Source organism: Nannobrachium achirus (genome assembly GCF_963921795.1).
Source record: "Nannobrachium achirus genome assembly, chromosome: 7".
NCBI lineage: Eukaryota > Metazoa > Chordata > Actinopteri > Myctophiformes > Myctophidae > Nannobrachium > Nannobrachium achirus.
Window position 1 is genome coordinate 20,743,744 of NC_137816.1, and position 15,645 is coordinate 20,759,388.

Below are 15,645 nucleotides of genomic sequence, written 5' to 3' on the forward strand. Positions count from 1 at the left end.
AACCTGGGTGAAATCTCAACAGGAAACGTGTATGTTTAAAATATACATTTGAATTCCCCATTTATGATAAGCAGAAAGCTATATGCTTTGACTCGTTTTATTTTCAGTAGGACAAATAAAGCGACTGCCAAGACAAAACGGAAGCAGAGGGGAGGTGGGCTATCCACTTTATAGGCCATTCATACTGAGCACTCCAACTAGAACTATAAACGTAGAGTTTTAAAAATCGTTCCAAGTCAAGTGGAAGGCAGTGTTCACATTGACTATAAAAAAATACAATGGTGAACGATATAGTTATCTTTATAGTTATTGTGCCCGGTGGGAATGTAATGTAGCTTCCTTTGCACAGACTGTATGACCGTAGCATGTTAACATTGTAGGAGGCAACAGTCTGGCTCAAGAGACTACTCGCTCCTTAATGGCCAGGGAGATGAAATGCATTTTGAGTTGTAATGATATACAGTGCTTTAAACAACAACCTTCCACATCACAACCCAACCCAAGCAGAGGACACAGCACACAGCTTTTCATCTGTCATCAAAGAGCTGTTTTCAAAGTGCTCCATGGGGAATTCATTATTGCATGCATGCGCGCACGCACACACGCACGCACGCACGCACACCTCAAGAAGAAACACCTCTCATCTTTATAATGACCCACTTCTCATCATTTATTTCCAAAAATACATAATGACAAAGTCATTGTACAGTATCATACCTTTCTGTGATCGATAACTTTGCTGATGTTATCTGATAGCTCTTAGTGCACTGTGAGTTTCTTTAAAGAATTGAGAATTCATTGTGACTCACTATGTTTGATTCTGGAGTAACAACATGAACCCTAGTGTTCCTATTCTGGAGCAAAGATTCAGCAAAAATAGCCGATCTACGAGCTAGCTAGCTAGCTAGGGGGCCTAATAGACCGCTGGGGAGGTCCAGTCAGAAGAAGTACAGTATATAGTGTTTAAGTTGTTAAATATTTCCTATTGATTTTCATTACAAGAACAATAGGAACAGCCAATGGGGTAGCAGTGGCCTTAAGATTAGAGGAGCGAGTTTGGGACCAAAAAGTGTGTACCCCCGTAAAAAAAGAAACAAAAAATACTATTCATACCACAAACACTATCTATACCACAAACACTGACTTCAAGAATTACACGATGGCACAAAATAAAGTACAAAGTATTCATTTATTGAAAATGTCATCTTTTAATGATAGTCACATACAAAGACAATTAACAAAGGGCCAGGCCGTACCAGGTACACAAAGATTTTACTTATTTTTCAAAATCGCTACTCCAAATCCAATCTGTTCCAGATGTAAAAGAAAAAAGAATAAAAAAAAAATTAAAAAAATGAAAAGGCAAATGTGATTATGAAAGAGTATCCTCTGCTTTAGAACTGATGGTGGGGGTGGACAGGGCTAGAGGGGTCTGTCTTTATCTTTTTTTCCTCAGGCCAGGACTAGTTTTCTCAAGGGCCCGCTGTCACTGTTTTGCCGTTATCTCTCAGCCTTGCCCTCCTCTCCTCTCCTCTCCTCAGCCATCTGCTTTCTGCTCTCCTGAGCTCTGCCAGATGGCTGGCAGCCATACTGTACCTGCTCCACACACAACCACGTCACTTCTATAGCAGACTGCTGCCCGTTGGCGCTTTCTCAGTAGTGCTTCCTGACGGCCGCATCTTCTTACAGACTGTGCTGTAGGATCGTCTTACAGACTGCTGAGGGATAGTCTTATAGACTGCTGGGTGGATCGTTTTACAGACTGTTCTGGGGGATCTTCTTACAGACTGAAGACAGATTGATTGATTTCCCTCCAATTCCCCAAAAATAAGAAACAAAGTGTGTCCAAGTTCAATAGCCTTCCAAACTAGAAGCAGTGCTCTTCCGAGCACAGGTTTCCACCATAGGTTAATATGGCATCCTGGTGGTCCTATAATATGCCAATGTGAAAATGGTGCCATGTCTTCTTCGGCCTTTCACAGCAATTGGACAGTGCATTCATGATTTGAGGCATTTTGTTCCAAACATTCGTTTAGAAAATGCCGACCTGCTGGTGGCTTTTTATATTCTGATTTATTTTATTTAAACACCTAGCTTATCCCAAGGGGGAACTTGGCTTCACCCAGCTGAATGCTGCCCACAGAGGAGCGCAACAACCTTCCACATCACAACCAAACCCAAGCAGAGGACACAGCACACAGCTTTTCATCTGTCATCAAAGTGCTGTTTTCAAAGTGCTCCATGGGGAATTAATTATTGCTCAGGGACACTTCGAGACATTGCTTGCCTGGCCTGGAATCGTACCTGCGACAAACTGGGGCTCTGGTTTCCCCAGGGGGGCTCACTAACCCTCAGCTATGCCCCCCCTAATACTGTAACAGGCCAATGTGAAAATGGTGTCATTTTTTCCTCGACCTAGAGGGAATGTGCGTGCAACATTTCACCGAAATCTCACCCTGCGTTTGAGGCATTTGTTCAAAACGGACGAATCCTGCAAGCTTTGGAAGCCAATGTTAGCCAATTAGGATGGAATATGAAATACTGGACAGATTTGTCTTGATCACATGACTACAGAGATACTGTGAACCGATCTGCATGAATTTTGGATAAAATCTGAATAATATATAAAAAAAAAATGTTTACATAATTTCTTTTTTACATAAGGCCGCCTCCTGGTGAAAATAAAATGCAGGACAAAGGTTTTTCCTTTTCATGTAAAAACAGGAATCGGCCTGTTATAGCGCCACCATGAGGCATTTTAATGAAGTGGCATTTCTACCTCGGCCTAGTGGGAAGAATGCGTATGTGTATTTGGCAGCGGCCGGGCCAATGGTGCCGGAGATTAGCTGGTAACAGACTGACAGACAAACGGACGGACTCACAGACGGACACACGGATGGACAGACAGCTGGTGCAAACCATAGTCTCGGCCATGCCTTTCGGGCGGAGACAATAAGGGACAAGTATGAATTTCAAGGGACGGTTGGCAGCCTTAGTGCTGCACTCTTGCTTTAGACATGACCCCACCACTCCAGCATGATCTATCTTTCAACGTGGCAAAGCACAGATCAATTCCACTCAAGCTCTTCAGCTTCAGATGATTGCCATGTCAGAGGCTTTTTAGAATTGGGTCCAGAACAGACAGGGCCTTAAGTGTCTGGCTGGCCAACATGAGCCTGGTGTTGGAGGTGTAGGCTTTACACATCCTTTCCATGAATGCCTTCAGCAGTTGAAATACTGTATAGTGCAGCGCAAAACCGACAATTACTATACTTTCTCAAAACAATAGAAAAAACTGGTATCAATAGAATAAAAAAAACGTATCAATTACTTTCAGCCTGGTGCCCACATTTTTGGGATGTCATTATAGGGGTGGGGGGAAGAAGAAGAAAAAAGAGAATCTACAAGCTCACACCATATCAAGATGCAACATATTGTGAGCTTGCAGATGCTCTTATCCAGAGTGACTTACAATAGCAAGGTAACTAGGTCTCTAGAATATATGGTGATGTTGACCCAAACTGTGATAAATGCCATCAAACGCCTGTTACACATGCACACATGTTTTGGTCATGCACATCTCTGCGCACATTCTGGACGGAGATTTTTGTCACTCTCTCAGAATTAACCGGGACACTTATTGAACCAAACGCAATTACCGCTTTGTTTGGCATTTCCAAACTCCCCCTATCTAGAATTCATGCGGATCTCATAGCCTTCGTAACATTACTGGCAAGACGTCTAATACTTATGAGATGGAAATCACCAACTCCGCCCTCCCACACACAGTGGATAAGAGACATAGTCAATAACTTACAGTTAGAAAAATCTGTTACACAATTAGAGGCTCTGTCAGAACATTCCATGACACTTGGGACCCTTTCCTGGAGTATACTAATAGAATAACTTTCCCAGTCATTCCTGAATAAGACGACCCCCCCCCCCCCCTTTTCTGGCTACAGAACTATTGAGATTCTACACTTGACGTCAAATGGTGGAGCTATGGTGTGACCAAAATGGCACTGTGTGTATGGGTGTGTGCATGTAAGTGTTTTTTGTTTTTGTTTTTGCATTGTTTTTGTTACCTGTTCCTTTTCTGTTTGTTTTGTTTCCCCTTCCCTCCACATGGCGCGTTTTATGAAATATGCCATGATGTATTGTTGTTGTTGTGCAAAAAAAAAGAAAAACCCAATAAACAAATATATAAAAAAAAAAAAAACAATAGCAAGGTAACAACGCATAGAACAAATGCAGACAGCCCCTAAACTAGGGTCACAGGTAAACCAAGAACCTAGCAGCAGCCTAAACAATATACCATCAAAATAATAATCTGTACATAGGATACCAGCTAAACAATTAACCCAGCATCTGTCTAAACAGGTGGTCTAAATAACATTGTTTATTTTTTACATTGACATTGTGGTAAAAAACATTTTTTTACCACGGTATGCATGGCTGCCATAACTAGGTCAAGTGCTAATAAGGTAAACATGGCTCATCTTTGGTAAAGTGGGTTCTATTTTCTAATTTAGCATTGGGCTTTTTTATGAATTGGAAATGCAGTGATCTAATTGTGCATGAATGTGCAACACATTCTGATTCATAATAATTCAATTTCTTTATTTTTATTTTTTTACCTCATATGAACACCCACTGCTGATCCATCTCCAGATTGTTGAACACATGCTCAAAGCTAGTGGTTCTGGTGCCCTGATCAACCAGTAGGAGTCACTGTGGTGCAGTGCAGAGTTCTAAGTCCCATGACAGCTTCCCACCCACAAACACAGCCCGACTGTGTTGGTTGTAGTGCTGGGCCAAAAGCCAGAGGCACCCTGGAAAGAGCCGAGGCCCAGTGGTGGTGGGCGAAGTGATTTAACCCTGCGTCAGCCACCCTGATGCCTGCAGCTCATTTTGTTGAGAATGCTTTTTTTCCCCTAGAAACTAGTTTGTTCTCAGCGTGTTGCTAACACGGTTTCTGAGAGATGGAATCAAGAACACTTAATGAAAAGTGCTTGTTCAGTGATTTGAAACAATGGCCCACTGTGTTTTCATCAAACTGCACAGAGGCACAAGGCGGCTCTACGTGCCTATGTGTGTGTGTGTGTGTGTGTGTGTGTGTGCGAGCGTGCGAGCATGCGTGTGTGCGTGTGTGTGTGTGTGTGTGTGTGTGTGTGTGTGTGTGTGTGTGTGTGTGTGTGTGTGCTGTACCTCTGTGTACTGTATGTCAGTGATTCTCAACATGTGGGTTGGGGCCCCACTGGTAGGCCTTTTAACAATTTTGCTGCCATTTTAAACATAGCTGTAGTAAGCAGCTGCCAAATTGTCCTTACCTTTTAACGTGGGCACACGCACGCATCGTGCACAATCTGTGCGCGACTCATCTAGTAGACTGTAGACTCAGTGACAAGCTTTCGAATTAAAAAAAAAACATTGAAATAGACATATCCGTTGCCACGCTGTATCCCTGCTTATCCGCCAGTGTTTACATGAAACAACATTGAAAAAAGCCAACTGTGCGCTATGGTAACAAGTGGACACATTCGCGCACAAAACGCACGATATGTGCGGGGATCATAATCCAGGCGTGTAGAGACTGGATCAAAGTTTCCAAACGCAAAAATCCGATTGAAAAACGAGTGTTCCATCGCCGAGTAGCTTTCTCTTCTGTTACACTGTAAACCAACGGAGGCGGGACTATGGCCCAGGCTCAGACCGGATACGGAAAGCTAGATCCGGTCCAGACCGGAAATGACCGGATACAGTTAGGGGGGCGGGCCTAAAGAGCCAGAATCAGCGAAAATCTGCGATAATACTTTTAATCCTTTCATAATGATTAAAGCTAATTAAACTTCCGGGATCGACGGGCATGGCACCGCGGTACAGCGGGAAATCTACGGTTTCTACGGGGATCGCCCAGAATGAGTTAATGATAAAGTAGAGAGTAAAAGTAGTGGTTTGTTTTCCATATACAAACTTCCTATATTTGGTCCTCTAGTAATAGTCCAGGCAAATTAGCTAATTTTGGACCTACAGTATCTGCACGCTCTCCGTGAGGGCTTGTTATTTTCACTGCATGACATGCTTCCATGGACGACATGTTGAATTCTATGGAATCCAAATAACTGAACAACTGAACTGAACAAAATAACTTTATAGCGATGAGAACCTTATTCCTACCTTGAACCGTTCTTACCGTGTGTGTGTGTGTGTGTGTGTGTGTGTGTGTGTGTGTGTGTGTGTGTGTGTGTGCATGCATGGGTGTACACTCACCTGTAGGCCAGGGCCAGAGCCCAGGCCCCAGCAGCACAGTACAGACAGTCCCTGACCTTGGCCTCCCTGCAGGAGGTGTGGGTCCTGATGGGGAACAGGCCGGTGGTGGGGCTCTGGTAGTTCAGAATGGTGGTCTTCACTACAGAGAGAGCAGAGACAGAAGGCACTGTGAGAAAACACTTCCACCCTGCTGTGTCCACCCACAAGGGTGGACACAGCATGATGCCCATAGCGTACGCACGCAGCCCTTATTGACACACTGTGTGCTCGAACCGATCAGCCATTGCTGTGCTTGAAAGTCTGGCATCTGTGTTAATAGCACAAATATCTTAATAGCTGAAACAATAGTAAACAGCAGCTTTTCATGGTGATAAAGATTCAATGTTGGGTCGTAAATTACTGGATGGTCAGACACAGCTGGGAGGATCAAAAGAGCAGCCCTCCTCTCCAAAAGTTGAACTATTGTCTGCTTGAAGCGGCCAGGGCGGCGGGCGCACGTTGAAGCGTGATGTGGGAAGAGAGCGCTCCAGCACGTCTTTATAAAACACCATGGCAGACTAGCACTGTCAGCTCGAAAGGTGCTCTACAGCTGTATATGTGGACACGTCCCCAAATGTACTGGGGAGTCCCCCAGGGCTATATGCTAGAACCACTCCCTAGATCCCTCCAAAACTCTTCACCGAAAACAGCAGATCTACAAGCTCACAACGTGTCACAATGTGATGTGTTGTGAGCTTGTATGTACATGCTATTATTTTCATTCACTGTGTTTCAAATCACCATGAGCTACATCAGCGTTTCTCAAAGCGGGTGACTAGACACCCTGGGGTGCTGTGACACAATTCCAGGGGTTCTGCAGAATAATCAGACAATATTTGGAATGCATCAAAGTCACTTCAGTGTAACCACTTTGACCCATTATACTTCTGTGAAACATACATGAGTTGCACTGCACTGTGTTCTTTTTTTTATCTAAACCAAATCTCTACTTTCTCTAGCATTTGGCGATGCTGAGGTTCAAGTAGCTCAATGTCAATTCCTAATCCTAATGCAAACAGATCTTCTCTCAAATTTTCCTCGTGACATACTGTAGCTTAGTGGTAAAGATTTGCATATTTACATAACGGCAATATGACAAATGTGAGGCGATGTAAAGTAACAATGTCATTCAGCGGTGCAATGAATGAAAAACTACATTACAGGGTTGCCCTGAGCCAAAACAGTTTGAGAACCACTGCTACAGGCTACATAAATATTGATTATCCTCTGGGCCTTAGCCCTATCAGCCCAATGCAGTAGGTGAGGCCTGATCCGGCGACTCCTGAGATTAGAAACCTTTGCAACGATAAATGCCACGCTATCATTTGTTTATGCCATCAAGCCATAATAGCCTAATTTATTCACTAAGTTAACCTTGGTGTCCATCGATGTGGATCTGCCCGGGGCGCCTTGGTAGCGCACAATGTGCATTGTGAGCTATCTATTTTCTAAAAGAATCTTAAAAAGAAAGGAAAAATTTGGAATGGGATATATTTTTAAAAGAAAATCTTGTATGGAGGTCCCTGGAACAAAATATTCTCCGATGGGGGTCTGCGTCAAAAAAATAAACAAATAAATAAATTATAATAATAATATACACATACTTGTGAATTGTTAAAAAGTTGCGTACGGGAAGGCAGGATTCTAAGCTAAGCTCATGTTCAAGTTGATTGTGATTTTATAAATGGAGAATTATGTACAGGTGCGTGTTCACGGTTTTATAAATCTGATTATGTTTGAGCATAATATACCACAGCTTGTATTTGAGCACACATAAACTAAATCCCCACACAGTTCTGTAAATGAGCCCCCTGAGGAGTTTAAGACTTACATCCGCTGTCTTATCTAAATGGAACAACATCTATTACATTTCATTGTTGTCGGGTGGAAACCTTTGAAATGAGTGAAAACAGGAGATCACAATGTGACACGTTGAGCTTGTTGATCTGAAATGTTCACTACTGTACATTTGTATGACACTCTTGTATGATGAAGTAGGGCATTACTTTAATACGTGGCATGTGCCAAAAAATAACTAAACTGTAAAAATAGGGAGAGAAAGTTTCTGCCCGACAACAACAATTTGCATCCAACAGCAGCTCAATAAGTGCTTAGTGGTCACTGTTGCATCAAGCTATATCTTTATTCCCAGGCCTGCAGGATACATCTGTGAATTTCTCTATTTCGGTAACTTGTGTATATGTTAAAAAATTCCAGATTAGTTTCTGTGCCTAAGTAAAAGTGAAGTAGCTTACACAGCAACATTGAATGTTGTGCGCCAATCTGACAAATGTGAAATAGAAGTGTTTATTGAATAAACTTTATAAACAAAAGCCTAACCAACCAGTCTTCTGTGTTTTCACAATTCTTTTACATGGAAAATATCTATTAATTCAGGGTCACTGTCAAGTTCCCTGCATGTGGCTGTCTGCCATGTGTGTGTGTGTGTGTGTGTGTGTGTGTGTGTGTGTGTGTGTGTGTGTGTGTGTGTGTGTGTGTGTGTTAATTAATATTAACACGCACATCATTGGCAGCTATTGGTGCAATTTTGGCTTGCCACCTTGGACGGATCGCTTGTCAACAAATGAAGCCATCATCTAGTGGCTCGCTCTGGTGCGCTCCACCAGCTTTAAGGCCTTGCTGTCAGAGTGCCTGCCTGGTTGTCAAGTGATTTAAAACTCATGGCATTACAATACACAACATGGTAAATGGTGCATTTACAGTATATAGTTCCATCAACCCAAAGTGCATTACAATGTGCATTATTGTACATTCACACACCATTCACAAACCAATGGTGGAGGAAACCATGCAGGTTCAGTGTCTAGCTCAAGGACACTTTGACACTAAAGGCCCATTCCCACTGGGCCAGATTACAGATAAAAAAAATCTATTTCTCCAGATATTTTTCTATTCAAGTGGATGGTAGATACAGATAAAAAAATATATCTGTACAACAGATAAAAAAAAGTATCTGTGACAGATATTTTTTTTATCTGTATCTACCATCCACTTGAATGGAAAAATATCTGGAGAAATTGATTGATTGATTAATTGAAGACTTTATTAGAAGTTTGCATAGGAAAAGGTACAGCTTCATGACGGTACAGTTCACTGGTACAAGGTCTACTAAAAGGAGAGATTTTTTATCTGTTATCTGGCCCAGTGGGAATGGGCCTTAACCCATGGCGAGATGGGAAAATCTTCCAATTCCAAAGTGGACATTCTCTCAGAGCCACTGTCGCCCCCGCATGGTTTGCATAATTTGTAAAACAGGACAAGCATACACACTAAAAAAAACAAGAGAAAAAAGTAGATTTGCTATTTTCTGCAAATGTTTCCCTCCGAATATGGATGTTGGGTTTTAAGTAGGCCTAGTAAGGACTCCGGGAATATAGTACAGAACTCAGAGAACATAGGTCCCAGGGAGGCAGGGACCCTCGAGACCATCTTGATATCTTCTGATAAGTGATAACATTCAATTGAATATAAACACATGCACAAGACATAAAGAGAGAAGCATACATACTGTAGTTGGAGTTAGTTTGGAGAAGTGCTACTTCTCTATACGGTTATATTCCCATACAACTGTGGTAGGCAGCCAGTTGCCCTACTTTCTAAGCCAAATGTTATGTCACATATTTGGTTTTGAACCAGATGAATTCTTTTTTTGTTGCTCTTTACTCTTTTTGTCTCCCCAATTTAGTCATTATGTAAATTAATTCTTCCCCACACACATTTCTGTGTTAACTGCCAGTGAGGAGCCCCCACCGGGAGGATGTAGAGCCAACCTTTTCCTTTCGCCCAACAATCTCTGCTGACCATTTCCGGCCCCAGTCCATATGAGTATGTCCATGTCCCCCCATGTCGGGCCAATTGTGTTTGTATACGTACTGTATAGACACTCGACGAAGCCGGATGCACCACAGCGGATTCGAACCCACAACTACCAGAGAGTAAATACATCTAATGTTGAATCTGTTGTGGTAAATCAACACAACACAATTTATATTCCATTTTTCACAGCAAAAATGGCATCAAACTGTATGGAGGAGGCATATGAATAGTTTGGTGTGAAATATTTGTCTGCACATTTTCGTATTGTTTATCCATCACGCCTCCAGTGTGTTAAGACCTTTATATTTACTGGTATGATGGATGCTATTAACTGCGGTAAGCATTGCAGACAAGATCAACTAAGAGGCAGCGAGTTCGTTTGAGTTCATGTTTAGCACTGTCAGAGAAGTAGGCAAAAAAAAGAAGAGAAAAAAATAGTGATGGAATGCCTTAATGTGAATTCTGATTCTGGCTCTTAAGTTAATGCATTCAGAGAGGGCCTGGGGGGAAATTATTTATCTATCCCCACCCAACACCCACACACTGACACACACATAAATACACGCGTATGCGTTGACACACACACACACACACACACACACACACACACACACACACACACACACACACACACACACACACACACACACACACACACACACACACACACACACACACACACACACACACACACACACACACACACACACACACCGACTGAGGTCCTCTCACTGATGAGTAATCTTTCTGAACAGAGCACTTCATTTGTCAAAAGCACATTATACTGAGTCTAATGAAGAGGGCATCCATTTTATACCACTATTTATTACAGCGGGGAAGGAAGGAAACATGAGATTGAGAACGAGGGAGTGAGACAGTGTGTGTGAAGAGTGTGTGTGTGTGTGTGTGTGTGTGTGTGTGTGTGTGTGTGTGTGTGTGTCAGGGGGCGGGTGTACGGGTCAATTGAAAGAGGCAAAGTCATAGGTAGTTAGATAAAGAATGGACATAATTAGGAATTAATAAACCCGTCAGCTCCCCCCTCCCCCACCCCCCCCACCCCCCCCACCAGGTACGGAGCACACAGGCGCACGGGCAAACACACACTCACACACACACACACACACACACACACACACACACACACACACACACACACACACACACACACACACAGTTACCTTACTTGCATTACTTAACCCCTAGTTAGATTAAAATGTGTTTTATCTTAAAACATCTACAGTATAACCCAATAATAACAACCACAACACCCTTCAAACACATCAGACGTCAGATGACCCCATTTCATGGACTCCAACACTGAAACATTGCATTTATTTTGAGGTGTGTTCACCATGTCCTTGCGAGGACAACTGGTTTCTAACGATAGATGGTTAAAAGATACATACATGTTTCACACATGCATTACTCTTCATGATTGATCACGTTCCATTTACATCAGAACCCATCTGCTTATAACCCAAATTGTCTCCCCCCTCCCCCACACACACACGCAAACAAAATTGTTTGATCAACCTACAGTATATGAGTTCATTAATATTTAGCAGACATGAGTGGAAATCTTGGATTTTAGGCAGTGCATGCACACATGCGTCCGTGCACGCGCACACACGCGCACACACGCGCACACACACACACACACACACACACACACACACACACACACACACACACACACACACACACACACACACACACACACACACACACACACACACACACACACACACACACACACACACACACACACACAGAATCCCTCAGGCTTCGGTGGACAGGTTTCATATGTTCACCAGTAATAGGACAGTGCCTTTGGGTGTAGGTTAATTTTGGCTACAGCTACATTAGTGCTGTTATGTGAAAGCTTTGCCATGTTGGACATCATGTCCCATAAAAAGGAGAAGTTCCCCCTGAATAAGAATAAGGCTTAACAACCTCACACCCACACTTTTTCCACAAAGGCATTTTCTTGCACCTACAGTATGGGTGCTTGGACTGACATGCACAAGGACACTTTTTGTGAACCATTGGGTGCGTGGACTTGAGAGCAAACACACACATACGCACGCATGCACGCACGCGCGCACACACACACACACACGAAAGGACCAGAAAGGAAATAAGCCTCTATACGGTCAAAGTAAAGAGGTCAAAGTCACAGTAAATCATTCATCATTCATTATAATACATATGTGTTTATAAAAGCATTGGCGAGAAAACCACATGGCCCGAATGTATACTTATATGCTACAGTTCAGGTAGGATATAAGTGAGACCAAGACGGCGCTTGCGGGAGGCTTTGATGTTTGCGCAGTACAAAACGACCACTCTGACGAACGCCGACCACCCACTAATCGCAGGTGGCCAAATAAATGAACAGACAATCAGATGGCCGGTCTTCGAACTTTTCCTCTGAACCTGTGCACCTCCTCCAGATGTCCTGACTCTCTGAACTCCGTCATCAGAAGGAGTATGTATTGCACTTGAGCCCCACCTGGCCGGGGGCTGCGATGTCGACTCTGAAAACGAGTGCTCCTTTCTCAATCTTAGCGATTTCCTACATGAATTTTAACATAGCCTTAATCTCTTATATCACTGTGGATGTAATTAACCTACAACACAGAGCAGAGGAGAGCACAAATGGAAGAAGACAGCTCATTGAAGGCCAGGGGTGGTCAGGTCACAATCTGTAGAACTGCCTCACAGCACCCGCCAAATCTTCCTCCTATTCTAATTCAAGATCCAAAGGCCAAGGGAATCCCTAAACTATGTTCTCCACCCTCAAACAAACTCACCTAACCCCCTGATGATAACCCCATCTCAACTCCTCTGACATGTGCAACTAATTCACTCATTTATTCTGCAACTTGTTCAGTCATTTATTCCAAAGCCAGATCGACTCATCTAGATGCAGCTCCCCCATCCCTGTCCTTCAAATGGATTAAAAGCAGAAACAAATCTCACAATTAAAATCTTTAGACAGACCCACGTCCCAATTTGTTATGTGTGAAATGATACTCCATTACTAGTGCTAAGACAACGTTTACGTATTATCAGTCTATATTATGTTCTTGTTCTACATACAGCCAACCAGTTAAAGAAGTTATAGGCTTTTAGCTTTGCTTTTATGAAATATCTGAGAGCATTAGGGTTTATATAAGATACTTCTGAATAATGTATTCTATTGATAGTTTGACGATTCAAATATTCTTTAATCTTACAATGAATGTCATAACTACTCTACTGTGTAGAGCTTGACTTTATCTGCCACATGCTTTAGTAAGTATAATCATCCTTTAGACTTTAGAGAAAGTCAAGGGAAACACATCCAAATGACCGAAATCAGTTGTGGCGACTTCATGTCTGTGATGAAGTTGGTCTCTGGTTCCAATCGACCTGCTTCATGGACCTCTTGCACCACCTCATTGATTAAGACTGGCCTGCCTGTCCTTTGTCTATTCATGCTTGACATCCTCAATTCAGCCATCTCAACTGGATGCAGTATGGACGGTCCCCTTCCAGCTGAATGTGGCAGACTGCTGGTTAAACTGGTTAATCTGAAAAAAGGCACGGGGCTTGGGCCCAACAAACCAAAAAGCAATTTTGAGGCCATTTTACAGCCCTGAAATTTCCAGTAGGGGTTGGAGGGAAGGATGAGGGGAAATAGGGCTGAGGGAATGCAGCACTATGGCTGGGTATTGCCAGCCAACTGCTCACGATTATAATATGTACTGTATCACGATACAGAGGCCATAATGAGATACGTATTACGATACATGTTGATTTTGAATAATGAATAGGCTATGTATGTCCTATTTACAACTACAGTACAACAACTACGAAAGCTCACTTTTTATTGTTCGTATAACAGCAAATGCAAAGCATTGCATGAATTATAACACTTATATGTCAGGCCCACATAGATCGTTAAAGTAAAATACTATGTTTCTAATCCCAGAGTTCGTATTGTTAAAAGCAATCAACATATTCTCTTTTAATTAAAATTTTTACTTAAAAATTGCCTTTTCTGTTGTCTCTTGTCTTTTTTGTGTTTTTTTGCGAACAATACATATTGCAACAAGCTCATGTCTGAGTCTCCAATCGGTTTGTGTTATTTAGCACAATTAGGTGATGTTTATTTTTTCAATAACACTCTAACTGCAGTGCTTCACACACAGAATTTCCTGCCGTGTTGATACGGCAGCCTCTGTATCTATACGTGTATCGGGCAAGCCTGACAATAGGATGTATTGTAATATCAATGTTTATTTTTAGCAAAGACCTACTATGCATTTCCACATCAACACGGTGGCAACGTTCCCTGCTGAGTCAATTCCAGTAAAGAAATGGGATCCATCCATATCATCTCTCAAATACATGCAAATTGTATTTTACAAGTAAAAAGGAGTTTAGTTTCATTCACTCTTATGCTTGGAGCTCTACTTGGAAGTTTAATCTTCTATGAGAGCAGAATGCCGAGGAGGACTCATATAATTAATTAAGACACACAGTAGGAAACAATGATGCCCTCAAATATGCTTCAGTCTCAAAGGGCCAAAGCCCACGCCATCGCTCCCCTGGATGCAAATCAACTGTTGTTGGGAGTTATTTTCTGCCTTATCATCATCTATCAAGTTAATGTCCCACTAAATCAACAGCTAATGTCTCACAAGCAAACAGCCTGCTCCTTAAAATGGGCCATTTCACCACCCCACTGAAATGAACCCAGGGATATAGCATGATAGAAGATTAGAGTAAAGAAGAAAAATAAGAGAGAAACAGAGAGAGAGAGAGAGAGAGAGAGAGAGAGAGAGAGAGAGAGAGAGAGAGAGAGAGAGAGAGAAAGAGAGAGAGAGAGAAAGAGAGAGAGAGAGAGAGAGAAACAAAACAGAAATAAATTGCTAAAAAGTAGCAAATATAGTATAGTTGACCACATTAGCCCTGGTGTCCCCGTCTTGGACATATCATTCATTATAGGCAAAAGAAAAGGTCTCCAAATGTGTACATTTTCAAAAACAGTAGAATAGCTTACTGTTATACAAATAGCTATATAAAAAACAGCTAATCTACAAGTTCACAACACGTCACAATGAGAGTATGCAACACACTATGAGCTTGTAGATCGTCTGTTTTCGCTTTTCATTGTACAACTACAGTAAGTATACAGTATATGGTTTAAGACGGTGGTTTTCAACCCTTGTCATATCAAGGTCCAATATTTATTCAGCATGTAATTTGATGAGATTTAGCCAAAAACTTCGAATATTATGTTATCGTATAAGATTTTGTCCACAATTCCATTTATTGATGTTGGTACCAAAGGAGAGATAACAGGCAAACATTGATCAAAATAACAATTCTTCTACGTTCTCTAATCTTGTAGGCTTGTGTAGACTAAAATGAAACCAAATAGACCGTTTCATTTTCTCAAGAGTTAAAGATCTATAAGGGTCCAATTGGTTACCAAATCTCCATCATTTA

At 42.1% G+C, this 15,645-nt stretch overlaps 1 protein-coding gene across 3 annotated transcripts in view; it reads right to left on the bottom strand.

The window, feature by feature from the left end:
* phkb (phosphorylase kinase, beta) overlaps positions 1-15,645 on the bottom strand; it is a 176,315-nt gene that overhangs the window by 147,801 nt on the left and 12,869 nt on the right. For all 3 annotated transcript variants that reach the window (XM_080729974.1, XM_080729976.1, XM_080729975.1), the window contains exon 3: positions 6,271-6,409. In XM_080729974.1, coding sequence (XP_080586100.1) covers positions 6,271-6,409 — 139 coding nt within the window. The remainder of the gene's footprint in view (positions 1-6,270; positions 6,410-15,645) is intronic.